The 27,220-nt window shown below is 45.2% G+C and overlaps 1 protein-coding gene across 1 annotated transcript in view; it reads right to left on the bottom strand.

Moving 5' to 3' along the window:
* LOC133345292 (low-density lipoprotein receptor-related protein 1-like) overlaps positions 1-27,220 on the bottom strand; it is a 241,380-nt gene that overhangs the window by 185,516 nt on the left and 28,644 nt on the right. Inside the window, 1 exon segment of the mRNA XM_061555928.1 lies at positions 3,099-3,221. Coding sequence (XP_061411912.1) covers positions 3,099-3,221 — 123 coding nt within the window.

The following is a 27,220-nucleotide window of genomic DNA, read 5'->3' as shown; positions in this document are numbered from 1 at the left end:
CGCATCCCTTGGACAAACTCAATTGTAAGGAGTGCAGTTTGATAAAAAATGCTTTGGCTACTTTAGTACGCTTGATTTTTTTTAATATACAAAACCTTTCAGTGATTTTAGTTTCCGAGTGCATGTGTACCGATATCACTTTATTTTGTTGCTGATAAGTGGCGGTCAATAGGCCACCGCACAAATGAGCCAATATCCCCTCCAACGCAAGAACATTCACACTACCCACTCTGGCATTCCATCGTGCTGCTTAGCATGCGTCGCACAGTTACTCACGCCCTAACGTGAATAACCGCAGTGACAATTACCGAGCGAAATAAACAAAATGCGCCGCCGTTTAAATTCCAAATTACGGCCACCGCCCTCTGGGTGGAACTCCTCCAAGAGAGGCGGAGTGTGGGGATCGAGAAGACCGGGCTCAACCTGGCACTCGTCTGGGCCGCAGCGAGACATCGCGTGCTCAGCGGAGCAGCAAAACACAAATTGGTTTTGTGTGATGAATTATGAGTGAATGACAAAGACCCCCCGTGTAGCCTTCAACAGACTATTGGGGGTACATGCCTGTTGGAGAGCACCTACGAAGGTTGGAGCACCAGGCACGGCCGCCTTTGTCTCCCCAGTGGTGATGCTTACACATTGCGCCAGGTACTCATTTACAGGCTGGGTCGACCTTGGGGAGGCCCAGGACAGGTTGATGAATTCTCCGCTGTTATTTGTCATGAGCAAGAATCAAACTCTGGCTGCCGGATTCCGTTGCACTAACCGGAACGCTACCACTCCCCCTGAAGGACACACCAATTAACTTGCATTTTTTTGAGAAAAGTGGCAAATACTCCGTGACAGCTATAAATGGCAATTCAGGAAGTAATTAATTTTTGAAGGTATGAATCAAGCAAACATTAGCAGGTATTCTGCCAATGCTGTTTATTGTATTGAATGTCAAAATATATGCAGACATTCACCCCCCCAACCCCCCTAAGATGTTCATGTTAACCCATGTGCCGCATGTACTGGAAAATTTACAATAATGCAACTAATTTTCTGTTATATAAAAGATGAAATATTGAAATACTTCACAATCTTCAAACAGACGTATGGCGTTGTACAAATTCACTTACGACTGAAGTTGTATTCACTTTGTTCGTCCTTATGACCAATATGTAAATTAAAGTCAAAATGTACCTGAGGTGTCTTATGCAACCGGGCATGGATACAAAGTACACAACATCTGGCAAGCGGGGCAGACGCTTGGTCTGACGACAGTGCTCACTATTACTCAGCACGTTCAGCAATCGAGACTGTGTGTCACGGGCAAATGAGGCTCCCTCTGGGGAGACAAAAGGTCACCTGCACATACAAGGGCACATCAGTGTGCAGAGTCGCCTTGGGGTAGAGTGGGCAGCGAGTGGCGTGCAAAGCGCCGAGTGAACGTTATCACAGCGCGCGTGTGTGTGTGTCCGTGCGTGCGCGCGCAAGATGCGTAACCCGGCTTGGACATGACTGGAAACAGAGTGGCAGTCACGTTCTGCCTTTCGCCTCTGAGTTCAAGCGCTACTCGAGTTGAAGTGATATTGTATGATGTGCAGTGTTGGTCACAATCTGTGACATTCTAATCCCGCGGGTGTCTTCACTATGAATGTAGGTTCAGTCTGCTTCACAGTGGAGTGGATGTTACATATACCAATGACGGTATGCGCAAATTACGTAATAGGAAACATACAGAGAAATCGCCACTCCCGGCTGCAAAACACTAGGCAGGATTCTCCTGAAACATAGTCATGAGACTCGGTCGGTGAGGCTCTCCGGGGTAAACAAGCTTAATAATGCCATCTGTTATTGATGCCGCAGCGTTTGGAGTTTCCTGTTCATTGTTGCACGTGGTTTAGTTTCTATACGATGTAGCGATCGTGTGGTTCCGTGGCTCGAGAAGTGTTAAGACATTGCCGTTTGGTAAACGTGTCAAACATGTTCACCCACCGTTGCGTACGAATTTGCATTTTTATAGTCTTGGAAAATGAGGAAGCTGCCAAAAGAAAAAGCGAAGTTTGCTCAATCAATGTTTAAAAGGGTAAATAGGGAAAATGGCATCAAAGTGTGAATGGGGGAATACACGTTCAGCAATGCATATTCTGTATAAATAAAATATTCTATTTAAAAATTTGTATCTCTTGAAGAAGGAATAATGAGATGACTTCTGGATGGCATGTATTTTCAAAGGCTAAGGAAACAATTAGGCATTACCAGAGGGAGAAGGCTGTGTTTTTTTTTAAGCCAATGGTACTGTAGTCATTATGACTGAGAAACAGGACACAGCAACACAGCAGCATTGGCTGCGGTCGGTGCCCAGACAGTTGTCACGTGACATATCATCATTATTATTATTTATTGTTATGCTTGTTTACCGAACCTCGAGACTCGTTTTCAGGAGGGGCCCTTCTGGATCAACGATCGCCATGCGTTTCCAAATCACCTAATGCTTCAGCACACACAACGGCCTACTCGTTTGGAACGTCAACAGAACCACTAATGGCTGCTTTTCGAGCAGAATGCGGATTTTGTAAGTAAAAACTATAAACTAAACTATTTTTATTTTACCAGCGAAGGCCCGCTGAGTTATATAACTATTTTATGCTGACGCAACCTAGCCACAAATGATAGCCCAACGAAGTGGTTTATCACGTGGAAATGTAGAGCCCTCAACGCATATTCATTCTAAATATGGAGGGAAAAACCAGAGGAACCGGAGAAAAATCCACGCGACCACCACGGGGAGAGAGACACAGACTCCAAATATACAGCAGCAGGCGTCAGGGTCGGGCTGGAACCCACAACATCCTGTACACCAGGCGAGGTAGTTAACATCTCCTAGCAACCGTGATGATGATGATGACGATGAGAGAGAGAGGGAGACACACACACAAACTCCAAAAATGCAGCATGTGTCAGGGTTGGGATCGAACCCACGACCTCCTGCATACCAGGCGAGGGACGTAATATTTGGCCACCGTGGACTCATTAACCGAGGCGGCTTGCCGAAATTGAACCACGAAAGCTCCGTGACGAGCGGCGAGCGTTGTGCCGCGTCTCCAGCCACTCACAGACATCGGCGGCTTCATCCGATCCATCAGGGCAGTCGTCGTCGCCATCACACTTCCACCCCAGGGAGATGCACGTCCGCCCGTTTTTGCACGTGAACTGCATGGGGCTGCAGGTTTTCGAGGCTGAAGAACAAAACACCGAAAGCGTGAAATACAATCAGAACCCATCCTATCAGTGACATCTTTATAGCACCTGCATGACACCAAGGATGTTATTGACCAATGTTTCCAATTTTTGGTTAAGTTGATTCGATGTGTTACACGGATGGTCGCGTTTAGCGAGATGCCTGGATATTTTGCGAGGGATGTCCCGTGGTGCCGTGAGCATAGCAACAGCAAGACAAAGACAAAAACGTCAATATTTCAGAGAACTAAATAAATGGCCCCGAAACACATCGAGTACAAAAATGGGCTATGAACGGTAAACAGATCCCTATTTGAATAGAAAGGTGATGATCTGCAAAACAAATGCTGCTCAATTAATACGACTGTAAAAAGCCAGCGGAGTGACAGGTTCCAAATATGATTTTGTTTGTCCGCACGGACAGAGTGGACCTTTGCTTATATTTGCTTTGACCCATGATGCTCCTTGGCAATACGCAATTAATTTGCGTACAATCATTCCTTCAAGGCCGTCTTTGGTGTCATTTTCACACGTACAGTGTTGTACATATGCACAACCCACACTACTGATACTTCTGCTGTTATGGAGTGACTCATGCTGCCAGCTATGGCTGCAAAGTTTGGTCGTACATGTTATGTATATCGTTTATTGTTAAATTTTAATCACAGTTCCTATGATCACTGTTACATTGTTTTTATGGCTTTATTTTGGTAATTTCGAAAACGTTTTGGTTTAGCCATATTTGTTTGTTGTAGTACAGAGTTAGACTGATAACTTTAATTTAAATTGTCTTATGGTTGTTATTGTTTGACTTGCATCCCACTTGGATGTTTGCACACAGCATTGATATACGGTGCTTTTTCTGGAAGACTTTGCTGTTTTTTCCTGGATTTTTCTGTTTGCGCATAGTCACTTTAAGATGTTTCTTGTTCATGTTTTTTCTTTGTTGCGGTTGCACCCGATTCAAGAGCCGAATGGCTCACAGGGCTATACCTAATTACTGAACTGAACTGAACACTAGCACATCAAACAATTCGCAGGAAATAAAAATGACTGAGGAAATTCAAACCCAAATGGACTAAATGTACTGGCAATGGTGAGACGCACGAGAAAAAAACCTGTGAAAATCCTGTGATGGATCATTTGATTATGGGCGCAGACAATTAGTTAAGGTAGAGTGTGTGTGCATTCCAGAGTTACTGTGGCAGTACCACGGTGAAAATGACAGCAGCCGATATGCAATGCACAATTATGACACATTTAAGTAAAGTCCCGGCTAGCATTATGCAAACTCCACAATATAGCATGTGTATTCATGGCTTGATTGCAACGAGGATGACGCTGCCGCACACACAATTACAGCAATTAAATATAGCTAGGTATGGCCTTAGATGTTCAGGAAATAACAAACTCAGTTCCCACCAGGAAGAGTGAGAGGCTCACAGTCGGAAGGTTGTGGAGAACACATCCCAGTTTGGGGGGGTATGGTGGGGGGGTTGGGTTGACTCGGCCCATTACCCCTCTGAGGGCAATAAAATGGGCACCAATTTGTGGGGAGGTCAAGGTTCACCCCCCCCCCCGCCCGCCCGCCCGCCAATGGGATGTGAAATTACCCCCGCCACTGTCTCGGGGCTGTGAACGGGAGATGATAAGAAACGCATCAACGCTCGCTTAATAATAAACAAAACAATCGCTCAATTTGCAAAGCGCCTTTCATCGAGGATCTCAAAGCGCCGTACGAGATACAGCGGCAAATTAAAGTAACTCGTGAAACAACAACATAATCTATATAGTTCTATAAGTGGAAGAAGCGTAGAGACGCTATGAAGATGTGTTTATAAATAGCCACAGACTAAACACAAGCTTTCCAGAGTGTGGGGGAGCCACGTGGAAAAATGCTCAGTCGCCCATTGACCGAATCCTCAACCTAGGATCTTAGAGAAGATGTACATGCCCAGATCCTAGAGGCATTTAGGGGACATGTGGGTGCCTCTGGAGTAGGCTGAGAGAAGGTGGTCCAGAGTGTTTTGAGCTAGTGAAATGATTTTTAATTGAAGCATTTGAAATTGCAAAATCCAGTTACGCATACAAGCCAGGAAGAAATAACAGGAACTTGACGAATGTTCAACACATTAATGTCCTAATGAGGACTTCGCCTATGTTGCCATGGCTCCGTCACATGCCTCCAAATTGTCATCATACGTTGTATTACTTAGACCCCCGAGGACTCTGCAACGCCACGTATCTTCCACCTCGACAACCAGACACGCAATTATACCAAGAAAGAAAATGTCTTCATCATAATTTTGCACACGGACGTTCATTTAATGATAGGGAAATGCATCTGTAAAAAAAAATTATATTGTGACGTGACGAGAGCATGCAATTACGTTGTGCCTCCGAGGGCAGAAAAAGGAAGTATATATGTATATCGCAAGGGAAGCACTAAATACTAAACGCTGAATACAATTCAGGCGGGGCGATGCACAGCTGAAATCCAGCACTGTGGGGACAAAGATCTCGGCTCTCACAGATGTCAGCCACACGCATCGACACCACCAACGTGCCGATCTGCCACGTGGTCGCGAGGAGGAGGACGAGGAGGAGATAGTGCAGCAAGCAGGTTCCAGGATTATCTGTATGAATTCAGAGTGAAATTCAGCTTCTACGTTTGTACTTATTCTCCAGGCACTCTTCATCTCCCTCCCACTCAGTAGGAACCAGCTAACTATCCCGACGTTGCACTTTTCCAAATAAAATTATTGAGTCCTAATGAGACTGGGGAAATGAGATGTTATATTATTATTATACGCAGACCTAGCAGATACCACTCTCCTGCCCCAGCCACCTACAATTCACCTAGCTTATGCAAGAAGCCTGCTCATCTGCAAGAGGAAGATCTCAAAGCGACCGAGTAAAAGTTATGTACGGTGCAAAAGAATTTCAACATACATGCAATACATACAAAAATAAGATATATTCTGCTTAACGTGTTGGTGATAGTTACAGTGCAAGTGCCTCGAGTGTAAATATTGGCAGAGAAACCAATCTGTGTATTAAGTTTGCAGGGGTAAACGTTACAAATGGATGTGGGATTAAGTGGCCTTCGACTCCTAGAAGTATAACTCATTCTTTTTTCAACAGTTTCTACTCTACTTAACCAATGGTACGTGTTGCAGACCAGCACTCATAAATTAAGGTGGAGAGGAGAAATCAATGGCCCTAGACACGTTGGGGATGATGATTTCTATCACGTTACCGAAGAAAAATCCAGCCGGGGGGTGCTGTGGTTCCTGAAATGTTCACAATCACAAGGTTGTGGGCTCTCGTCTTGGTCAAGGGTCAACCCGGCACCATAATTTCTGCACGATCAACAAAATTGCCAATACGCCATGGCGGGGGGAAAATACTTAATTATTGTCCAATTTGAAAGAAAGACCTCTGCCACGGGATGTGTGATTTTTTCCTTCTGATTCAGGGCTGTGAACAGAGGTAAGTGCTTGTCCCAGTGCCTGTTCGAGCAGAGAGACACCGTGGAGTTTGAATGAAGCAAGAGGACATGTTTATCAATCAATCAATCAACATCGGGTCGCTTTTCCGAACCGAATCGGGTTGCGGGGACAGCGACTCCACCAAGGCCCTTCCTCCATCCTGCCCTGTCCTCCGCCAGGTGCACCAACTGTGGCTCCATGATCCGTGTTCTCTCCTCGGCCAGGCGCACCACCCCGGTCTTTCAAGCACGATCGTGAGCAGCCTCTGGGTCTTTTGCCGAGATGACGTCCTTTGAACCTCTCCCGGGGAGGAGTCTTTCTTTCAGCATCCTGAGCAGATGATTAATCCACTGTAGCTGGCTGCACGCTCAGTAGTGCCGACTGCACGCCGTGTCTCTGGTGGATAGCCATGCTTCACACCCGATCCCAGAGAGAGAGAGCCTTGCCACCCTGCACAGGAAGCCCATTTCTGTCGCTTGCACCCTTGAGCGTGTCCTTTCCGTCAGGATCCAGGTTTCGTGGCCGTTGCATCGGTACGAATATGACATGTTTATCAAAAAGTCATTTCACATCTTCATTGAAATGCAGATTTCAATGGGCCTTTGAGTTTTATGCAGATCTCGGTGTGGTTGCAACTCAAATGCCATCTTTATAAATATGCAAAGCCGTCCAATTAGAGTTTCAAAGTATCTCAGTCTCACTGATTATGTATCGCCATAATTCCCCTTTGCCTGTCTCCTTGTTTCTGTGTGTGTGTCAAAACTAAACTTTTATTTTTGCTAGGTAAGGCCCACTGAGCTAAATAACTTTTTTTTTCAGAAGCGACCTGGCCACAACGATGTGGCTTATCAGGTGGACATCAATAGCAGCCAACAACTCTAAAACATGTTTATAAAATGTGGAGGGAAAACCCTCGGAGAAAAATCCACGTGAGCACGGGGAGAACATGCAAACTCCAAATATACAGGCATCCGGGTTGGGATCCAACCCCTTGCTAGGTAGTTAACATTTCACCACCACGGGGACACCCCCCTTTCCACAGGTGGTGTTGAGGCGGCTCTCTGTGTGGGATGGACAGGGCTCAGCCCAAATCCTCATGAATTTGATGCAGTTGCAATATCGCTGTATAACATAGCAATAGAACTTCATGGCTGCAAAACATGAATTATGCATCTGTAACCTAGCACAATAAAGCATCGAAAATATGTTCAAATTAGTGAACATTATTATAAATACTCGCAGCAAAAATGTATTTGTTTACTTGAAGATTCAATTTTCATATTCTTTGGGTTTTTCGGTAAAGTCACGCAGATAGGTTCAAAGAAAATAACAAAATAACAAAAAACTACGACGTTTCGATCGCAACACAAGCGGTTGTGTTGCGATCGAAACGTAGTAGTTTTTTGTTATTTTGTTATTTTCTTTTAACGTATCTACGTGACTTTACCAAAAGACCCAAAGAATATGATATCCTGCAGTCACGAAAACTTTAAGTCAAGATTCAATTTTCGTATCGAATGGCAGCAATTTTCCATTTATTAAAACAAAGGATTTCAGTAAAATTAGACCACACAATAGACAAATCTGCGGTGTGCATGATTTCCTTTAACAATCACTCTAACACCTGCAGACATAAATGCAGCTCTGGCGACTGCTTTGTCCTAAATGAGCATTTTTGCAGTGCGCATTTCCCTGAGCCAGTGGTGGAAATGTAACGTTCCCCTGGCAGGGATTGAGTCGATTTACTGGACAACCACCACTGATTTCACCACGAAGTGATACTCGTTTTAGCAACACCCCAGTCGGATGATGAGCTGAGTCAACCCCCAACCAAGGCTTTAACTTGCAACCTCCAGATTTCAAGCAGATCATTATCACAGAGCAACCTGGTCGGTTATCTGGTGAGTTTCAACAAATATGAACACTTAACAGTGGCGGCTCCTGCAAAATCTCTCAGGGGGGGCAAATGTCTGGATGATTGATAAGGATAAGGTCCACCCATGCTATGGATAAATTAACAGCTTAAGCATGTAAAGGCAACTTCACTTCTTTAATATTAATGAAAAATAAAGTGACTCTTACAATACATCTTGTTTGTTTCTATACTCACTATTAAAACAAACCACTCAAGTTTATTTTATTAAAGATTCCACTAGGTGGCGATAAATTATATTGTTGGATGAAACGTGCTTACGTATGATGACGTTAGCACGTATGATGACGTAAGCACGTTAGTGCAAGCCCTCCCGGAAGCCATAGAGAATGCATTGGAGCACCCGCCGTTCGAAAAAAAAACATCTTTGAATGTAAGTCTATGGGGCCACTCGGGGCGATTCTCAGCCGGAGTGAAATCGCCCAAAAAGAGGCGGTACTCCACAGAACGTGACATGACGCTGATTGGACTATATCCAGAGGCACAGTAACGGCTAGCGTGACTCTGTGGTTGAAAGACATTGGTGGTGTGTCGCCCAATCGCCCTAATGAAGAAACCGCCCCTGACACTTAAGAGACATTAATTACAAAGCAGAAACAACCATACACGCACCTTGGGAATATAAGAGTGGCCATTGCGCATGACTCTTGCATGCGCGTGAGTTGGCTATTTGGAATGCACAGCTCATAGCTGCACGCACTGCGATGGGACAGCTATGGCAATATTCATCCCAGGGTCTGGACCTTGCAGAGCCCCAAAAGTCGAGGAGGAAGGGGAGGAGGGGATTCCAGGGGATGCAAGCTGCCCGTGATGCTAATGGGACCCTGGAGTACATATCAACAATACTACTTTCATCCAGGATAAAGACGTCGCAGTAATGCAAAGGTAAGCTTACGGATTTTGTGAAACGTGAAAACACAATTCTGCCATTTCAATAAATAAAATAGCGCGGCGAGTTGACGCTTCAGTTAAATGTCACCAAAAAGCTTTTTTTCGGACAAATACGTCTTGTCGGCGTGATTTTATCAAATGGACACCGAATCGGAAAAATTAATTGGTGAGGGCTCTCATGAGCCCCGTCCAAGAGCGGAGAGCAGAACAAGGAAAGGCTTTGATCACCCTGGGTGCACGTTTTTAATTGAGACAACCTCCACAGCGCTGTGTGCAATTGAGACATCCCTTTGTCTCATTGAGACAGCCTCCACAGCCTGTGTCTCACTGAGACATCCTACACAGCCTGTGTCTCATTGGGACATCCTACACAGCCTGTGTCTCATTGGGACATCCTACACAGCCTGTGTCTCATTGAGACAGCCCACACAGCCTGTGTCTCACTGAGACATCCTACACAGCCTGTGTCTCATTGAGACAGCCCACACAGCCTGTGTCTTATTGAGACATCCTACACAGCCTGTGTCTCATTGAGACATCCTACACAGCCTGTGTCTCATTGGGACATCCTACACAGCCTGTGTCTCATTGAGACATCCTACACAGCCTGTGTCTCACTGAGACATCCTACACAGCCTGTGTCTCATTGGGACATCCTACACAGCCTGTGTCTCATTGAGACATCCTACACCACCTGTGTCTCACTGAGACAGCCTACACAGCCTGTGTCTCATTGGGACATCCTGTGTCTCATTGAGACAGTTTCACAGTCTGTGTCTTGCTAACCAAGTGAATGACCCTGGGACACAGAGAAACAGGATTTCATTCAGGCCCTGTTCTGAGTTTTGTCCATTTCGTACACAAAGGCTCACACTGAGGTGGCCCCTTGACATAATTACTCGCAGCACATAATAAACAGCACATCCTTCTTTACCATCAGGCTCACAATAAACAGATTATGGAACTGCAATTACATGTTTTTCCCTGCGAAGCACATGTAAACCACGCCTATACGTCACAGAAAGAAGGGCACTCTCTCTCTATCTCTCTTGCCACACGTGGCCCGAATGTGTTATTCGGCTTGCTATCATCATAAACGCCTGCAAGCTAAACTTTTTCGTTCTGCGCAAACACTGCAAGTGCCTCGCTGTGCGCTTTTTTGATCCGATTGGATGCCGCTCGCGGGGCCAGCCACGGGAGCGCATACTCGTACGTATTTTATTTTATACCCACGTGACTCTACCGAAAGAACCAAAGAGTATGGATTCCTGCAGTCACGAAAGCTTCAAATCAAGACGGGAGCACATGTCGGACCGATAATGAAGAGCTTGCGCTGTGAGCACTGCTAAGCCGGCAGCGTGGCAGGGCACGTCTCACTCCCAGGAGGAGGAACCCGTGGCTGGATCCCATAATCACGAACGAGGCAACAACGTATTCCCATGCAGTCCCACAGTGGCAGGTTGCCTTCAGAGAGGGCTAAGCCCCCCCTCTAGGTACATTTTTAAAAAGCTATTTCCTGCATTCAGCCAGTGCCTATTTTGCGTTTAAAGTCCTGAGCCAGTGGTAAAAAAAAAAACTCATTCTTATGACAGGGACAAGTTCATACATGAGACGACCACTGTTGATTTACCCACATAGTGTCACTCATGCTATGTATGTACCGTATTTTAAACTTCTTTCGCACCCTGCGTAGCAAACTGTGCTAATCGGAGGTGCGGAGGAAGGACCACAAACTAAAGACAAAAAGCAGTTCTACGTAATTTATTTTAAATCTACGTTTATGTTAGCCACCCCAGAGCGATGACCGGCTAAATCAACTCCCAACCAGGTTTTGAAATGGTAACATCACGATTGCGAGCCTCTCGCTCTACCACTCTGAGCCACCACCCGGCCAGTCAAGTCAAGGAATGTTGGTACAAAAACTGAGTGCAATACAGCAACTTCACATACACTAGCGGGGGCAAAATCTAAGAGCAGAATCTTCGACAGACAAAAGCAGGTCGTGTCACTGCTCGCGACGTTGCCGTTTAACATTTATTTCAAGTTTCGTTAACATCTCCCTCCTGAGTGTATGCCCTACCCACTAAAACAAGGTCACGTTTTCGGTTGATACCAATTCAAATCCTTAATTATCTCAAATCGTCTTGGCCTCTCTTCATAAAACAGGACATGATGAAGAATGAACATTGGAAACATGCACTGATGCTGGAAATGGATACGGGGACTTGTGACAATGCATATGAAAACAGTTTAACAGGGACAATAAAGGATGAATAGTTGAAATGCTCTCAAATAAACGATGAATCTTGCTGGCGAACGCCGTGGCAGAGGGATCTGCTCACATTCTGAAAGTTGCAATGATAAATCCCAGTGGATGGTTGACTCAGTTTACCATCATCATGGTATAGTCATCGTTGCCACTGAGCCACCAGTGGTTTCGAGTGTTGAGCAAGAACACATTCCTGCGGAGGGAGCTGGTAGGAACGTCGGGTTGCTCAGTCAATGGCCAGGGTCAACGGCGGCGTGGTGTATTCCGCAAATATGCCCCACTGTGAGGGTGGGCACAAGCCGGCGTGAGTAGGTTAAACGTTGAGTTTTATAAGGGCACCATGCGGTGACCAGCCCCTCCCCACCCAGCCCCTCCCCACCCTCCCCACCCAGCCCCTCCCCATCCTCCCCTCCCTACCCAGCCCCTCCCCACCCTCCCCACCCAGCCCCTCCCCATCTTCCCCTCCCTACCCAGTCCCTCCCCACCCAGCCCCTCCCCACCCTCCCCACCCAGCCCCTCCCCATCCTCCCCTCCCTACCCAACCCCACCCACCCCACCCAGCCCCTCCCCACCCTCCCCACCAAGCCCCTCCCTGCACGACGGACGGACACAATAATCTCCTGTGGGCTGGTGGCTCCAGTGGGTTCCTACCAGTAAAACACTTCCACTATAAATATTTTAAATACACATTGTGAAATAGGTTATTCAAGAGATATTAATTGCGTTGGAGATGTTCTTGCTATTATGTGTCGTGCTTAAACAAACTATTGAATGTATACGTGAAGAGTCATTCCGACGGTGTTCTTTGTTCAGTGTACTTCCTATGCACGGCGAGCAATTTAGATTTGATTTTTTAATGATTACATTTTGCACGACTTACAAAAGCTTTTAGTCGCAAACGATATTATGGTTCATTTTTTTGTTAAGCACTAAAGAGGAAGTTAATGTTAAACATTAGAACTTTGCATACTCAAATAACCCCTAAACGTCTACGGGAAAAGTTTAACTCTTTGGGCACCTTTAGAGCCCTGTTAAAATATGTATCACCTTTGGAACTCGCTGACGTAAATATAATCTTGATTTGGCATCAATATAACAAAAATGTTGTAACACAATTATGCTCATGTCCAGGCTAAATGAGGTTCTATAACTTTAAGCCGACATGTGTGCACATATAGTAATTGCAGAAGCAATTTAGTTATTCCATTCATTTGCACATTGTGGTTCGAGAGAGAAGAGCGCGAGACTGCGTGTGCCTCTAGCTAAATGGAATGTGATTATGCTTACGAAGCCAGGCAAGGAAAGGATTACCCCCCCCCCCCCCCAGGCAGCACAGTGCCTGGTGATTAATGGCATTTGGCAAATTTTTGATTGAGTAAAAAAAAAAACACATTCTGGTACAAATATATATTACCAGAACGCTTCAATAAAATAAATAATTAGGGCTCACGATGTATTTCGCTGCACCTGCAACTTCTACACCGCACACGTGCGACACCTTGGGTGCATCGCACCCAGATCGCACTTCATCACCGCGCCTCCCACAGTTCCTTGCTTATTAAGGCCCCTACCTGATCATCATTTCCGCGGCTAATTTAATTAGCCGCCTGCTCAGACAGTGGCATGCATCGATGCGCAAACCGCACGACTGCTGTGCCTTGTGTCACCGCAATTCCTCACGTGACGATACGGTACAACGTTTTTTTTTTTTGTGAGAATTGTTTTATTATGTTTTATTATTTTTATTATTTTATTACTTCCCTTCTACGTGACTTTACCGAAAGAACCAAGAAGATGAATCCCTGCAGTCACGAAAGCTTTAAATCGAAAGGTACAACGTTTGTTGTGTTTGTGTTTACAATTTTTCTTGACTTCATTGCTGTATTTTTTTGTATTTGCTTTTTGCACTTTGGCGACCAGGGTCTCTCTTGTAAATTAGACTAATCTGACCCTGAGAGTCCTCACCTGGTTCAACAAAATATGCTTGAACTTAAATTTCGATTTAAAGCGTTCGTGACTGCAGGGATTCATCGTCTTGGTTCTTTCGGTAAAGTCACGTAGAAGGGAAATAATAAAATAATAAAAATAAAACATAGTAAAATAATTCTCACGACGTTGCTGTCTTCCCGACAGATCTGTTCTTCACCTGAGGACGGTTGCTTGCGTTGTGGCCGAAACTTCGTGAGAATTATTTTATTATGTTTTTTTCTTATTATTTTATTATTTCCCTTCTACGTGACTTTACCAAAAGAACCAAGAAGATGAATCTTGAACTTGCATACCTGGCCACTCAACATGTGCATATTAGTTGTGTCGCACGTACTCTGGTAATAAGCTCCCATACATTCACGAGTGTCGTTTTCCTGCTAAAGTGCGAAGATGGGACAGCGTTTTAACAGAAGTCTCGACTCGTTACACATCAACCCTGGATCACAACCATTTAACACGGCTCACATCACGTCACGCGGAGCACCCATATTATTTCCCCCTGTACAAGCAAACGACCGTGTGAAAGAACGATACAAATAGACCCGCAGCATAACGGGAGGTCATTTGTAGGAGCGGGACTACTTGACCTAACGAGGGAAGAACAGCAATGCGCGCGCGAGCTCCGTTTTTACCACGATGGGAACAACGGCAGATGCGAGAGCAACGCCGCGCGCGCGTGTTGCGTTGCGTGCGAGGACGACACCGGCGGTCACATCGCACCGTGAACAAAAAAAAGTCTCTTCGCATAAGAACAAAATGTGCGCACAAAAGAACTGCCGGCAAGCGTGCGACGACGATAATAATGCTACAACTCTGTTCAGTCTCCACGAGTCTTCCGCCGGCCGCGTGGTGCGCTTGCACACGTAGCGCTGACAGCGTCCGAGCATCATAAATGCTGCTCACCGTAAGTGTGGAAGCGAGGGAAGCGGGGGGGGGGGGGCTCCGGTGTGCCTACCACTCTCCGCGAACGGAGCAATTACAAAACGGGAGCGCACGGTACAGCGGTAAGCCAGGCTCCGGCTGTCGAGCGTATTCTGCCAGAGTCGATCAGCGTAGGTGTGAGTGGAAGTGCGACTTTGAAATGCTAAATGAAAGGCGCTTCGAAGAGAGCAATTAGTGCGGACACAAATGCAAGCCGCAGTCATCAGCACGCCGACTTCCTTCTGCTATTCAGACGCACGTAAACACTGCTGCTTTAGGCCGACACGCACCAAGCCCGCAGATGTCATTGCAAATGCAGCTGCTGGCGCCTCACTGGGTTAGCAATCCTCTACCGCAAAAACACCTGCCGTTGGTGAACTGGGGAACATAAATTGACCACACCTAACAGGGGGCACAATCCCCAATCTCTATCCATGTATTTAAAATCAAAACACCGTATATACGAGCGTGTGAGAGGGGGCCACCACAACCGTTATTCAGTATGAAAAAACATTTTCACTATAAATCCTTTATATGCGTGGCATCGGTTTTATTTTTTTATTCATTTCTGTTTTTCTTGAGTAAGAGTTTCATTTTTATCACATTGGTATTTTAAATTAAATACACGAAAATAAATTGTCATGCACAACGAGTCTGTGTGCAAAATGCTCAGCTCGATTGGATCACGGCAAGTGGGTTAAAAAACGACCGAAACATTTGCACGGTCGTAAGCAAGCAAGCAAGTGAACTTAATATAAAGGATTTAAAAAATAAAACACACTCAACATCAGTAAACACGTGAGGGCTTGTCGCTGTCTCGGTGACATTTCCCATCTTTAATCCCAGTCACACGCAGCAATTTTTCTAGAGCTACACAACAGGGCGATTCCCAACCGAATGGATATTTATTTGAACCAATAATTCCCTGCTATGAAGCAGAAGTGCACCGGTGAGCCCTAGAGAAGCAGCAAGCCACGGACAGAACGAAAAACAAACTACTTCTCGTGATGACACTTCCTATTGCAACGCGCCACGGGGCAAAAGTGGGCTGTATAAGAGAAATCATACAATTGAATTTGGTTTTATACAGTATCTATACGATGCTGGATAGAAACAGTGGGCAGAAGAGAACGATCTTGAGCCTGAACTTTAATAGTCCACAGCATGGATGGCTGGGGTAAGAGAGTGTCAGACCAGAGAACAGCAGAGGAGAATGAGCGACCTCCCACTTAGAATAAATGCTGACCGGGGGCTTCGACGAAAACCCTTGGTTGCTGGACTTGAAAGTGTATGGAGAGGAGATGGTGTGGAGTAGGATATGGAGGGGATGTGGGAGATGGTGGGGAGTGGGAGATGGTGGGAATGTGGGAGACGGTGGGGAGTGGGAGACGGTGGGGAGTGGGAGATGGTGGGGAGTGGGAGATGGTGGGGAGTGGGAGATGGTGGGGAGTGGGAGATGGTGGGGAGTGGGAGATGGTGGGGAGTGGGAGATGGTGGGGAGGGGGAGATGGTGGGGAGTAGGAGATGGTGGGGAGTGGGAGATGGTGGGGAGTGGGAGATGGTAGGGAGTGGGAGATGGTGGGGAGTGGGAGATGGTGGGGAGTGGGAGATGGTGGGGAGTGGGAGATGGTGGGGAGTGGGAGATGGTGGGGAGTGGGAGACGGTGGGGAGTGGGAGATGGTGGGGAGTGGGAGATGGTGGGGAGTGGGAGATGTTGGGGAGTAGGAGATGGTTGGGAGTGGGAGATGGTGGGGAGTGGGAGATGGTGGGGAGTGGGAGATGGTGGGGAGTGGGAGATGGTGGGGATGTGGGAGATGGTGGGGAGTGGGAGGTGGTGGGGAGTGGGAGATGGTGGGGAGTGGGAGATGGTGGGGAGTGGGAGATGGTGGGATGCGGTGTACGGTTGGGGAGTGGGTGGAGAGGAGTATGCACCTCCTGCTGAGAGCTGCTGTGTGTTTGGCACCAGCTCGCTTGGTTATCTTTGAGAGAGAGAAGCATTGGGTATGCGTAGCACATGCCTCGTCTTCAAAACAAGCTGACAATAATCCAGACTGAGGCACTGACCACTCACAGCAATATTCTACGTTGAGATTTATATTCTCTTCGGAGTTTGCCAGTGGAACAAAGATAATCCGTATTAGCGCGCATTTAAGTGGTTCTAAAACGCCGATTCTATGATTGCATATTGCCCATTCTTACAAAGCAACGCTGGCCATAAGCCAGCCAGATATGCCCACACACAGACAGCCAAGTCTGACAACGTGGAATTAGCAACCATTCATGCATAAATAGCCACTCATTGAGAATGGAGACCCTTCTTCCAAATTGCATGCCAAAACCCCATGCACACATGGAGTTATGCATTCCAGTGGAGAGCACACTCAGACCTTGAGTGAAACCACTGTTAGGTCCCTTTAGTCATATGCACCTTAACAACCTCACAACACTGCTTCATAAACCACTTTAATTAACAATGACCGTGTGTGCTGTTCCAAGATATGAACTCAATTTATGTTAAATATAATAACCTTTGTGAGGACGCATGGCTATTGGCAGTAAGGCATAATCCAAAGTCTCAGAACCTTTCCTGCATTTAAACAGATATGGAGCGTGTACATACAACGCTCCAACAACAAAACACATTGGCTCCTGAAAGCACAATGCTATCGAGGGAGCTATTATTATTTAGTTAAATATTGTGCTCATTTACCCAAGAAAGCCTCAGCAAATCTCAACTCTTTTTCAGGAGGGTCCTGCCAAGTTTCCTCAGGGCGTGGCGATGTTGCTGCGTGTAATCCAACTTCAGTAATTTGTTGGTATTTTATTTTTTAACATTGGGATATATTCGACCAATTAGAATTACTCCATAATAGAGAAAAGCGCAGGACACGGAGAAATCTAGTGCGCTGCATGGAAAATATCAAACAAACTTAAGACAAAAAGGTGCCCGACTCAGGAATCGAACCCAGGTCGTGTTGGCTGTGAGGCACAAGTGTTGCCACTGCGCCACCCTGCCACCCAGAGGACGCCAGGAAGGGAAAGCTCCACGTATTCCACACACGGGCGAGGCGTCAGTCGTTACACCACATGCCTTCCCTCGGCACGGTTAGCTACGTACGGTGCGAAAGAAGTTCAACAAACATACACACAAAGGGGGCTTTTCCACAGGATCAACCTCAAACCTTGCCGTGTTTTCATTGGCATCAGGAAACACGCTGGAAACACTCCGTCATGAATACCACCGGCACGTCTACGCACGTGGGTGGGCCGTGCGACAAGAGGAACATCTTTCGATTTAAAGCTTTCGTGACTGCAGGGATTCATCTTCTCGGTTCTTTCGGTAAAGTCACGTAGATTGGAAATAATAAAATAAAAATAAAATATTCTCACGACGTTTCGGCCACAACGCAAGCAGCCGTCCTCAGGTGAAGAACAGAGTCTTCTCGACAGACCTGTCTTCTCGACAGACCTGTTCTACACCTGAGGACGGCTGCTTGCGTTGTGGCCGAAACGTCGTGAGAATTATTTTATTATGTTTTATTTTTATTATTTTATTATTTCCATTCTACGTGACTTTACCGAAAGAACCAAGAAGAAGAGGAACATCGGCAAGAGACAATAGCCCATCGGGCATCGTGATGCACCCCACAAATACAGAGCAATAGCGCAACTCGAAGAGGAAATGGATAAACGTATTTCCCGTATTTCAACATTTTTACGGATTGTTGTTGAGGACAACGAAGCTCCAAATGTACTTCCATTAGCGAATTTACCCGAAGGCAAATTTGTATCTCAATAGGGTTCAGTAATTTCATATCAAGCATGACTTCCTCTCTGCACTCAAGTCTCAAGGCTTCCGCGAGCGAGTAAATTAAGGCATTTTGCCAAGCACTGGCTTCTTCCGCCTTTGTTCATCCATGGTGAAACCAAAGGCAAGTTTTTACATCAAGAAACCCGGTAAGCAGGTGTAGCGTTATCTTCAGATAACTGTTGGTGCAAAACCATGGAATGAGTGGACACTGAGGTGAAATTTAAATTGTACATATGCTGCATACCTAAGATTAATTGAAAATAATAACAAATCTGGACTTTGTACGCGTTTTATTAGTTTGCCTCAATCAAACCACTGTTCGCTATGCTCATCCCAGCATTGAGAATTGAACGTGTCACTCTACAGACGCGTGACATATGGATTTTTCTCCGCTAATTATGCCATAAATTTCAAAGGTCCTCACTTTAATAAGCGCATTACACGCGTATGCCCAAATAGGAGCGGTGGGAAAATATGTAACGTAATTAATGAGTGCAATAGGATCACAGCTCAATAATTCACTCGCTACAAAGTGCTAAAAACTCTCACAAACTTAGCACAATTATTTCGACGCAAACAGCTTTGGCAGAGAAGATGGGGAATAAGCCATGCCAACAATTTCTGAAAATAGGTCTGCATGAAAATAAAACAAATCCATAGCTTCTTCTCATTCAATATTGACTTCTACCCCCACAGCTCTGTGCCTCCAAGTCATGCTGTTGGTTTTGTGGTTCTGAGTCAATAGTAATCAATGGGTGTTCATGACGGAGCTGTTAAAAGTTCGAACTCAATCAGATTAAACAGCACACTATTGACTGGAGGCCACGACCTGCCTCATTGTATCTTCCCTGGTTGCCAGCCTCATCCACATTTTATGCCCGTGGGTGGGTGGGGTGGGGTGGGGTTGGGGCAAGCCCTGTGGCGTCTCGTGGCAGAGACACTGCCTCGGAGAGGTGAGCAAGCAGCCCCGGGAGGCTGTGGCCTCTGCTCGGAGGTTGGCGGTGAGGTTCATTTTCTTGCGCGTTAGGGAAGGCCGCTCAAAATGACGTCAGATACAAGCAAAAATGAAGCAGATAATTGTTTTTTTACCCTTCTATCTGGCAACAAAACTGACACCTTTTTTACGAGGAGTCATGTTTGCATTGACCACAATACCTGCAGTCATAATGCAAACAAATAAACATAACTCTGATAATGTATGCATTGTCCTTGAAGTTGATTGGTCCACACCCGAGACAGCTTTCCCTAGAGCCTAGCCAAAATGCGCCTTTTGGCGTCATCTGGTCCAACGCCATGTGAGACTAGGCTCTAAGGAAAGCTGTCTCGAGTGTGGACCAATCAACTTCAAGGACAGTGCATACATTATCAGAGTTATGTTTTTTGTTTGCATTATGACTGCAGGTATTGTGGTCTATGCAAACATGACTCCTTGTAAAAAAGGTGTCAGTTTTGTTGGCAGATAAAGGGTAAAAAGCAAATTATCATATTTTTTACTGGCAAATGAGGTTCCAAAAATGAAGCACTCTGCTCAAAGATTGCTGATTTTTTTTTTTATATATATAAATACAGCACCCTTCATTTTGCAAATTGATGGACAAAATGCATAGGCCGACGAAAAAAAATACTTTACTTAGTATTTCGAGATGCAGAAAGGTGGTCTGCTTATAGCGTATACATGTGTGTGTGTGCGCGGCTCATATTGCAATGATCATATAGAAATGTACATATTGAAATTATCATACTGAAATTATCATATTGAAATGATCATACTGAAATGATCATATTGAAATGATCATATTGAAATTATCATATTGAAATTATGATATTGAAATTATCCTATAGAAATTATCATATTGAAATGATCATATTGAAATGAAGGCAGTGATGTGCAGCATTCATAAGGTGAGAAAACCGAGGTGTAGTAAATTTTACGACCGATAAGAATACTCTGACAAGTGCTTATTCACAGCTCTCATACAATGCCAATTAAAAACGTGTATTTTTTTAAGTTACAAGACAGATCTAAGCATTACAGACAATTACCAACCTAATCAGACATAGACGTATTGCGTGCTTGTGATGATTGTGGTAAACACCAAGGACTGAGTGGATTTATTATGCTCATTAACATTATTGGCAAAATGTTTTCTCACCTATTTCATGCACTGATCTGATGAAGCTCATTGCGTTCATTTTTTCAATTAGCATCCAACGTACGAATGAGATTCAAATTCATGCAGAAGGTCCATAAATAACAAACTAAAAACCACCCCACGCTTGCGATTTCCGTTGTTTTGAACAACATGTTCTGTACCATGGGCCATGCCACTGACTCAGAGACCCGAGTCGCGATGCCCTGCAGCCTGCATCGGACTGTGGACACCAGGAAGTCATCGGCGCAAAAGGTCAAGTGCGAGTCGCCTGTGCGTGTCGCCTGTGTGTGTCTGTGTGCGTAATGATTATCTGAACCGGTCGTGGGCCTCCCCTAGGTCGACTCAGCCTCAAATGAGTACCTCGTGCGATGTGTAAACATCGCCACTGAGGAGACAAAGGCGGCCGGGCGTGGTGCTGGCCACCCACCCCCTCGTGTGCCGTGCCGGCCTTCATAGGTGCTCGCTAACAGTACTTGCCCCTACAGTCTGTTAAGGCTAGACGGGTGATCTTTGTCTTTTGTGTGCGAGTATACCATTGATGACTGAAGGGTATCTGGACAAGTCTTTTTAATTCCCCACTCAACCCAGGCCCATACTAATGATGGGATGTGTATATACACCAGTCTTGCCCGGAGCTTGCCTCTTATGCTTATGTGGTAGTAGGAGCTCAATTTGGAGATGCACTTGTGTATATGTAGCAGACTCGTTATAATTGTGGGCATGTGTGTGGCTTTTGTGCATGCGTCTGTAACGAATACTAATTTGCCGGGGCAAACAAACCTTGCGATTCATAATTGGTTTCTTTTGGGCGTAGATTGTGTGGTTATAATATCAATCTTCTCTCATATGGCAATATGTTCAGGAGTTAAATGCCAATATCGAGGTCCGCTAGCCACGGAGAGGCTTCGAGATAGCCGTACTTATTTCTCTGTTGAAGAAGTGCAGACTCCAGTGTTTTGCCATGTGGTCCATCATTTGGGTTTCATGGCCACAGTTTCACTGTCGCTTGTCGTTCATTTCCCATTCGTGAAGGAGATGTGCACATTGGCCTGTTCATCTTCCGATGCGGCTCATGGCACAACAGTGTCTTCGAGGGATATCAGAGCCAGGAGGTGCGATGTTTGGGTCCTGAACAATGCTGGCTATTGCCTGATGAAGCTGGTTCTAGTCACCAGCGAAACGTCGTACTCAAATTGTAAATGTTGTGGGTTTACCCTCCACCACACCGGTTTGCTTAAGTAGTCACTAATTGGCACATTTCAGAGGGGAGGCTGAGTTCGTTGTTGCCTCACCTCTCGTCTCTTCCTGTATTTGCAGCGGAGCTCCGCAAATTTAGCGATTTTGACTATAATAAGTAATATTTAAAAATACTTTTTTTTAAACACGCTTTAATGAAATGTACCCTACTCCACGACTACAGTAAGTGGCCGCAAAGCTTGCCACAACGTAAGGGTCCGTGGTGATTTACAGCCAACGTAAGTTGAGCGTGGACAATTAGACCCAAGCAGAAACATAACATATAAAAATGGATGTTTAATTTTTTTATATAATATAGTATTGTCATCAGTATGACATAAGTATACCAAGTTTGCAGTCGATACCACATTGGGAAGTGGGTTAAAATTGAGTTACAAGATTTGAGGATATGACAACAACAGACAGAGTGTGTGCATAGAAAGCGTGTAAAAAGATCGTTTACAATTTTTATTTTATTTTTTATGATAGAATATGGTATTGGCATCAGTATGACATAAGTATACCAAGTTTGCAGTCGATACCACATTGGGAAGTGGGTTAAAATTGAGTTACGACGACGACAACGACGAGTTGAAAAAAAGCGTGTAAAAAAATTATTGGAATCGTACAGAAATTACATTTATAACACAGATCAGTGTCAAAATCTTGATATTTATTTTATTTGATTCTTCTTTTTTTCTTCACTTTTCGTAACAGCTATTTTCATTGGAGTATGACGGGTGAGTACTCTTAGTTCTTTCGGTAAAGTCACGTAGGTAAAAAATGAAATTACCTACGTGACTGTACCGAAAGAACTAAGAGTATGAATCCTTGCCGTCACGAAAGCTTCAAATCTAGAAAAAATGGCGGGTGAGGCCCTGCCTCCCCTGCCTCCCCTGACCGCACGTGTCTCTACCAGCGTCGTCAGCCGTTGTTGGGCAAGGGCTCAGATCTCAAGCGAACGCGCATCCCGCCCGTCTGGCTCCTTAAGTCGGTGGGGCGAAGTCATCAGAAAAAGCCTCGCAGGTGAGACGCGGATGCCATGATTGGAGTTGATTGCTGTTTGATTGGTTTTCATTTTACGAGGTAAAAAAAAATTAAGCGTAGCAAGGTCGAAGTTATTTAATTGGAGGTGAAAAAAAGGGTACGCCTTAATTATATTACGTCGGATTGTGTTAGTTATAATTGATATTATTTTTTGTAAAGCTTCATTGTTTACAACCCCCCCCCCCCCCCCAGGGGAGGGGGTGTACTGCATACGGAATCATTTTGTATCATTTTATCAAGTGAAAACAAGTTACGGTTTGTTAAAATATTTAAGTAGGGTTAATTAAATATATTGTTTGTTAACAATATTATACTATGAGACAGTGAGACTTGGCAACCATGGGCTAAAGCCAAGTTGGATTTGAGCGAGACAGCGCGAGTGGGTAGCTTTGGGGTTTGGCGGGGGGGAGGGGTCAGAGGTCACGCAAATCAGCGGGGGTAGCGGTGGTTGGGGAAGTCACCAAAATCCTTCCTAGAGTAGCGAAATGATAAAAGATTAAACTTGCGCAATTTCAAAATAGTGAAACGATTTGTGGCGTAACTCTAGTTGGGTTTGGTGGGTCAGATCAATTGACAGATGGCTGAGTGTAAGACGTCCCGTGGACGGCGCCATTGACGTAGACAAATGACAAATGGCTGATGTGGTTAACAAATAATTCCACGGTGGGCTTTGTGTAACCGTGTCGGGTATGTTCATGATAAATGGCGCTTATGATCGCCTCCCTTATCGACGAGGCTCGGATAATTGCAGCTGAGGAAGAGAGATTTACGCAATGGCTGCGTGGATCTATGTACTCAATGTTGAACTTATTTCGCACGGTGGGTAGCCAACCGTGCTAATCGGAGGTTTGGAGGGAAGGACAACAAACTAAACACAAAAGCAAGTTCAAACAAATGCGTTTTCAATCTAGTTTCAATCTTGGCTCGGTACGTGACCGGCCTTGACAGACGGGTCGCTCTCTAAAGGCTCCGCCCCTTGCCTGTGACGCACGCGGACGGCCACGTAGCTTTCCACGCGGCTTGCCACGCAAAACCAGAGGAAGCCAAGGAGGAGAACGAAACAGTGAACGGAGTATATATAATTATTACTCATAAGGAACGATCCGTGACTGAGGAAAATCACGTTGCAGGCTTTGACGGAGGCGCCGTTGATGCTGTTGGCTGTCGGGGGTTCCCTGTGTTGTGTGTGGCCCCGAGAGAGCGACTGCACGTTTAGTAGACGTGGCGAGAGACACAGAGGAGAAAGAAGAAGTCTACACTGCAAGTGTACTTCCAAAAACAGATGTTAGTGAATGATAACTGCCCCTACTATAATGATAACGGGCAAGAAGAGCGAGGCAAAATGGGCACGGTTTAAATTTGGACAGAGGCAACGCGAAGTGCCGTGGTGTAAGAGCCTTGCGAATAAACCAATCGCCATCTGCCTACATAGTTTGGCTACACCTGGCGACCAGCATTTCAAAGAGCTCTAAAGCCTTCCTTTACAGACCCATTTATGGTGCTGCATTAAGAACACGGCGGTACGTAAACACCGCGCCGCAATTACCCAATTCGACGTCGGAAACATTTTGTTTCATTCCTGCTTCTCCGAATAAATGTTCCCTAATTACATTTAAAACGGTAAGTAAGAAGAGCCCCAAATGTTGACGTGCCTGTTGAGTCACCTCCGCGTGAGTGGGGCATCTTGACACCAGCAGTCACGTTAACCATCGCCTCTATGATTGAGAATTCTCGCGGAGGACATGCAGCTGCGGGTTGAGGGAAACCACTCATCGGAAGCTTGTATACTCCAAACAGGCTTGCCCGGCCGACCACAGTTAATCACTATAATAAAAAGCAGCATTTGTACTGTTTGTGTTTAAGCGCTCACATTGCTCGACTCTGCTTAGTGCCCGGTGAGATGCAAAACAAATGTGGCTTCAAGAAAGCTGGAGTAATTAACGGTGAAATGCTACAGTATCAATACAAAGCAAAATAAAAAATGACTTTGAAAAATGTGTATTGGACGAGAAACAGAAGCATTAGTGGACATGACAGTCGAGGGAAAGGATTGCCGGGTTCACAGAAGACGTGACGAAGAGGAATATGATGGATAGGAATGGAATCCTGCATCGCAACAAAATCGATGCGAGAATTGCTCCTCCAGTGATGGTTGTGATGACCTATTAAAACACGCACACGTGTTGGTGCATGCCTGTATCCAGAACTTTGCAGACGAGGGTTTGGTGAATCTCGTAGATGTGCGAGACTCCCAATTCCGCTGGGCTGCAAAGTGGCCAGAGATGGCATAATAGAAAGGCCCCGCTCTATACTGATAGTATTTCTGGGTACTGTAGTTTCCTCTCACATTGTCAAAGGTCAAAGCGCTTTCCTGCAGCTCAAATGAGCAACGTGGTGGTTCTAATCTGGGCTTTACAGTCCTGAGACAGTGGTGGAAATTCCTCATTCCTATGGCAGGGGCGAGTCTATCCAAGGGACAACCACTGTTGCCTTCCCCCAAAAAGGTGGTGCACTGTTCAAGTTCAAGTTAATTTATTATGTACAACCCTGTGAGCCATTCGGCTCTAGAATCGGATGCAACTGCAACAAACAATAAACAAAAAGATGAACAAGAAAACATCTTAAAGTGACTATGTGACTATGTTAGTTGACCCCAGAGGGATGATGAACCGAGTCAACCCTCAAACGAGGATTTGAAGTCGCAACCTTCCAATTGCCGCTGAGCCACCTGGCTCATTAAAATTTAATTGGCTAAACCATCCCAACGCAGCTCCCTCCTGAAGAAGAGTTTCTGGATAAAAAAAAATCAAGATGGGAATGACTTAAAACATTTGCATCTCACCTCGGATAATGGGTACACTAATGGGTGTACTGCGCAACAATGATGCACTTACTCAAGCTTCAAGGTTTCAAACTCGACATCATCGACTCCAGTAAACATCGACTCTGCCCACAGCACTACTATTACCAGTAATTTTTAAAAAACAAATATTTAGAATACTGTATAGTATCAATTTTAACGATATCCCCAGCTCATCGTGTGATTTTATTTTATTTGTTTCTCATTTTTTACGGGAGGCATTGCTCGAGATGACATTAAGCGGCCACCTTCATTAGGTAATTACATGAATTATTACATTCTCAACCTTACTGAACTCACAACGGTCCAATTACACCCCTCCGCCTCTAGCGCCAAGTGTAGCTCCATTGTCCAGTCAAAAGGAACCAAGTCGTATCCTTAATCCAACACCGATTCACTCCATACATCTAAGCAATACAAACATTGCTTATTTCCATAGCACAATTACTACCAGTGATTAAATTTATTTTTATTTTCATAATTTCAATAAATCCACAATAACTTATGTTGTTGGGTTAGATTGCGTAAATATAAATGCGTCGTGAACCAACCACCATCTGACACAGTCAACTCGTAAGGTTTGTCACGTAACAAAACATGCCAATTAGTTGTTTCTTAAGCACGCCATTGGGTTGGAGAGTAAACCCACAACATTTGCAACTTGAGTACAACGTTTCGCTGGTGATTACAGCCAACTTCATCAGGCGATTTGCCAGAATTGTGAAGAATTGTGAAGCCTACGTGTTAAATATTTCAGAAAAGTATTATATTTGACCCGATCACGTTGAAATATTCTTTAACCCAGATTATGTGCGTTGAGACAACACGACTGACTTATGTCAGGCGTTCAAGAGGCTAACATCACATTATTCAGAAGCGGTGCTCGTTTTTAAAAACTTATTTTAACAGTTTATACATCTGATGGCAAACCATCCACCCTCCCCCCACTATAAACACTCAGTTGCCCTCCTTAACGTTTAAGGTCACATAACTCCAATGAGTTGCATATAAATCCAAACACCACAATCAGGACCCCCCCCCCAGCGTGTCCCCTGCCCGGTGCAATCCACACACCGGCGGAGGTGAAATATCCATCACGACCGCGCGCGAGAGAGTAATTGCTTGGCTTCCACGTTAGAGAGTATTGTAATGGGCCTGGCATGAAATGAGACCATCGGTGCGTGGTGGATAATGATAATTAGAGCTGTGCAGTCTAATTGGATGCAGTGCTAAAGGGCTGCCCCTTGCAGACCTGTCCTCCTTAATCCTTGTCGACATTTTTACACGAAGCTATGCAAAAAATCTATTGGTGTATTTAAAGCACATTACCGAAGCGTGCAAAAAAAGTATGTTTGTATAAATCGCTGTCAGATTTTGAAAGGGGGCTCTTTAAAAGA

This window comes from Lethenteron reissneri, chromosome 21 (assembly GCF_015708825.2).
Source record: "Lethenteron reissneri isolate LAM-NWPU_2019-01 chromosome 21, ASM1570882v1, whole genome shotgun sequence".
In the NCBI taxonomy this organism is placed as follows: Eukaryota; Metazoa; Chordata; class Hyperoartia; order Petromyzontiformes; family Petromyzontidae; genus Lethenteron; species Lethenteron reissneri.
This window is presented reverse-complemented; position numbering and strand designations above follow the sequence as displayed.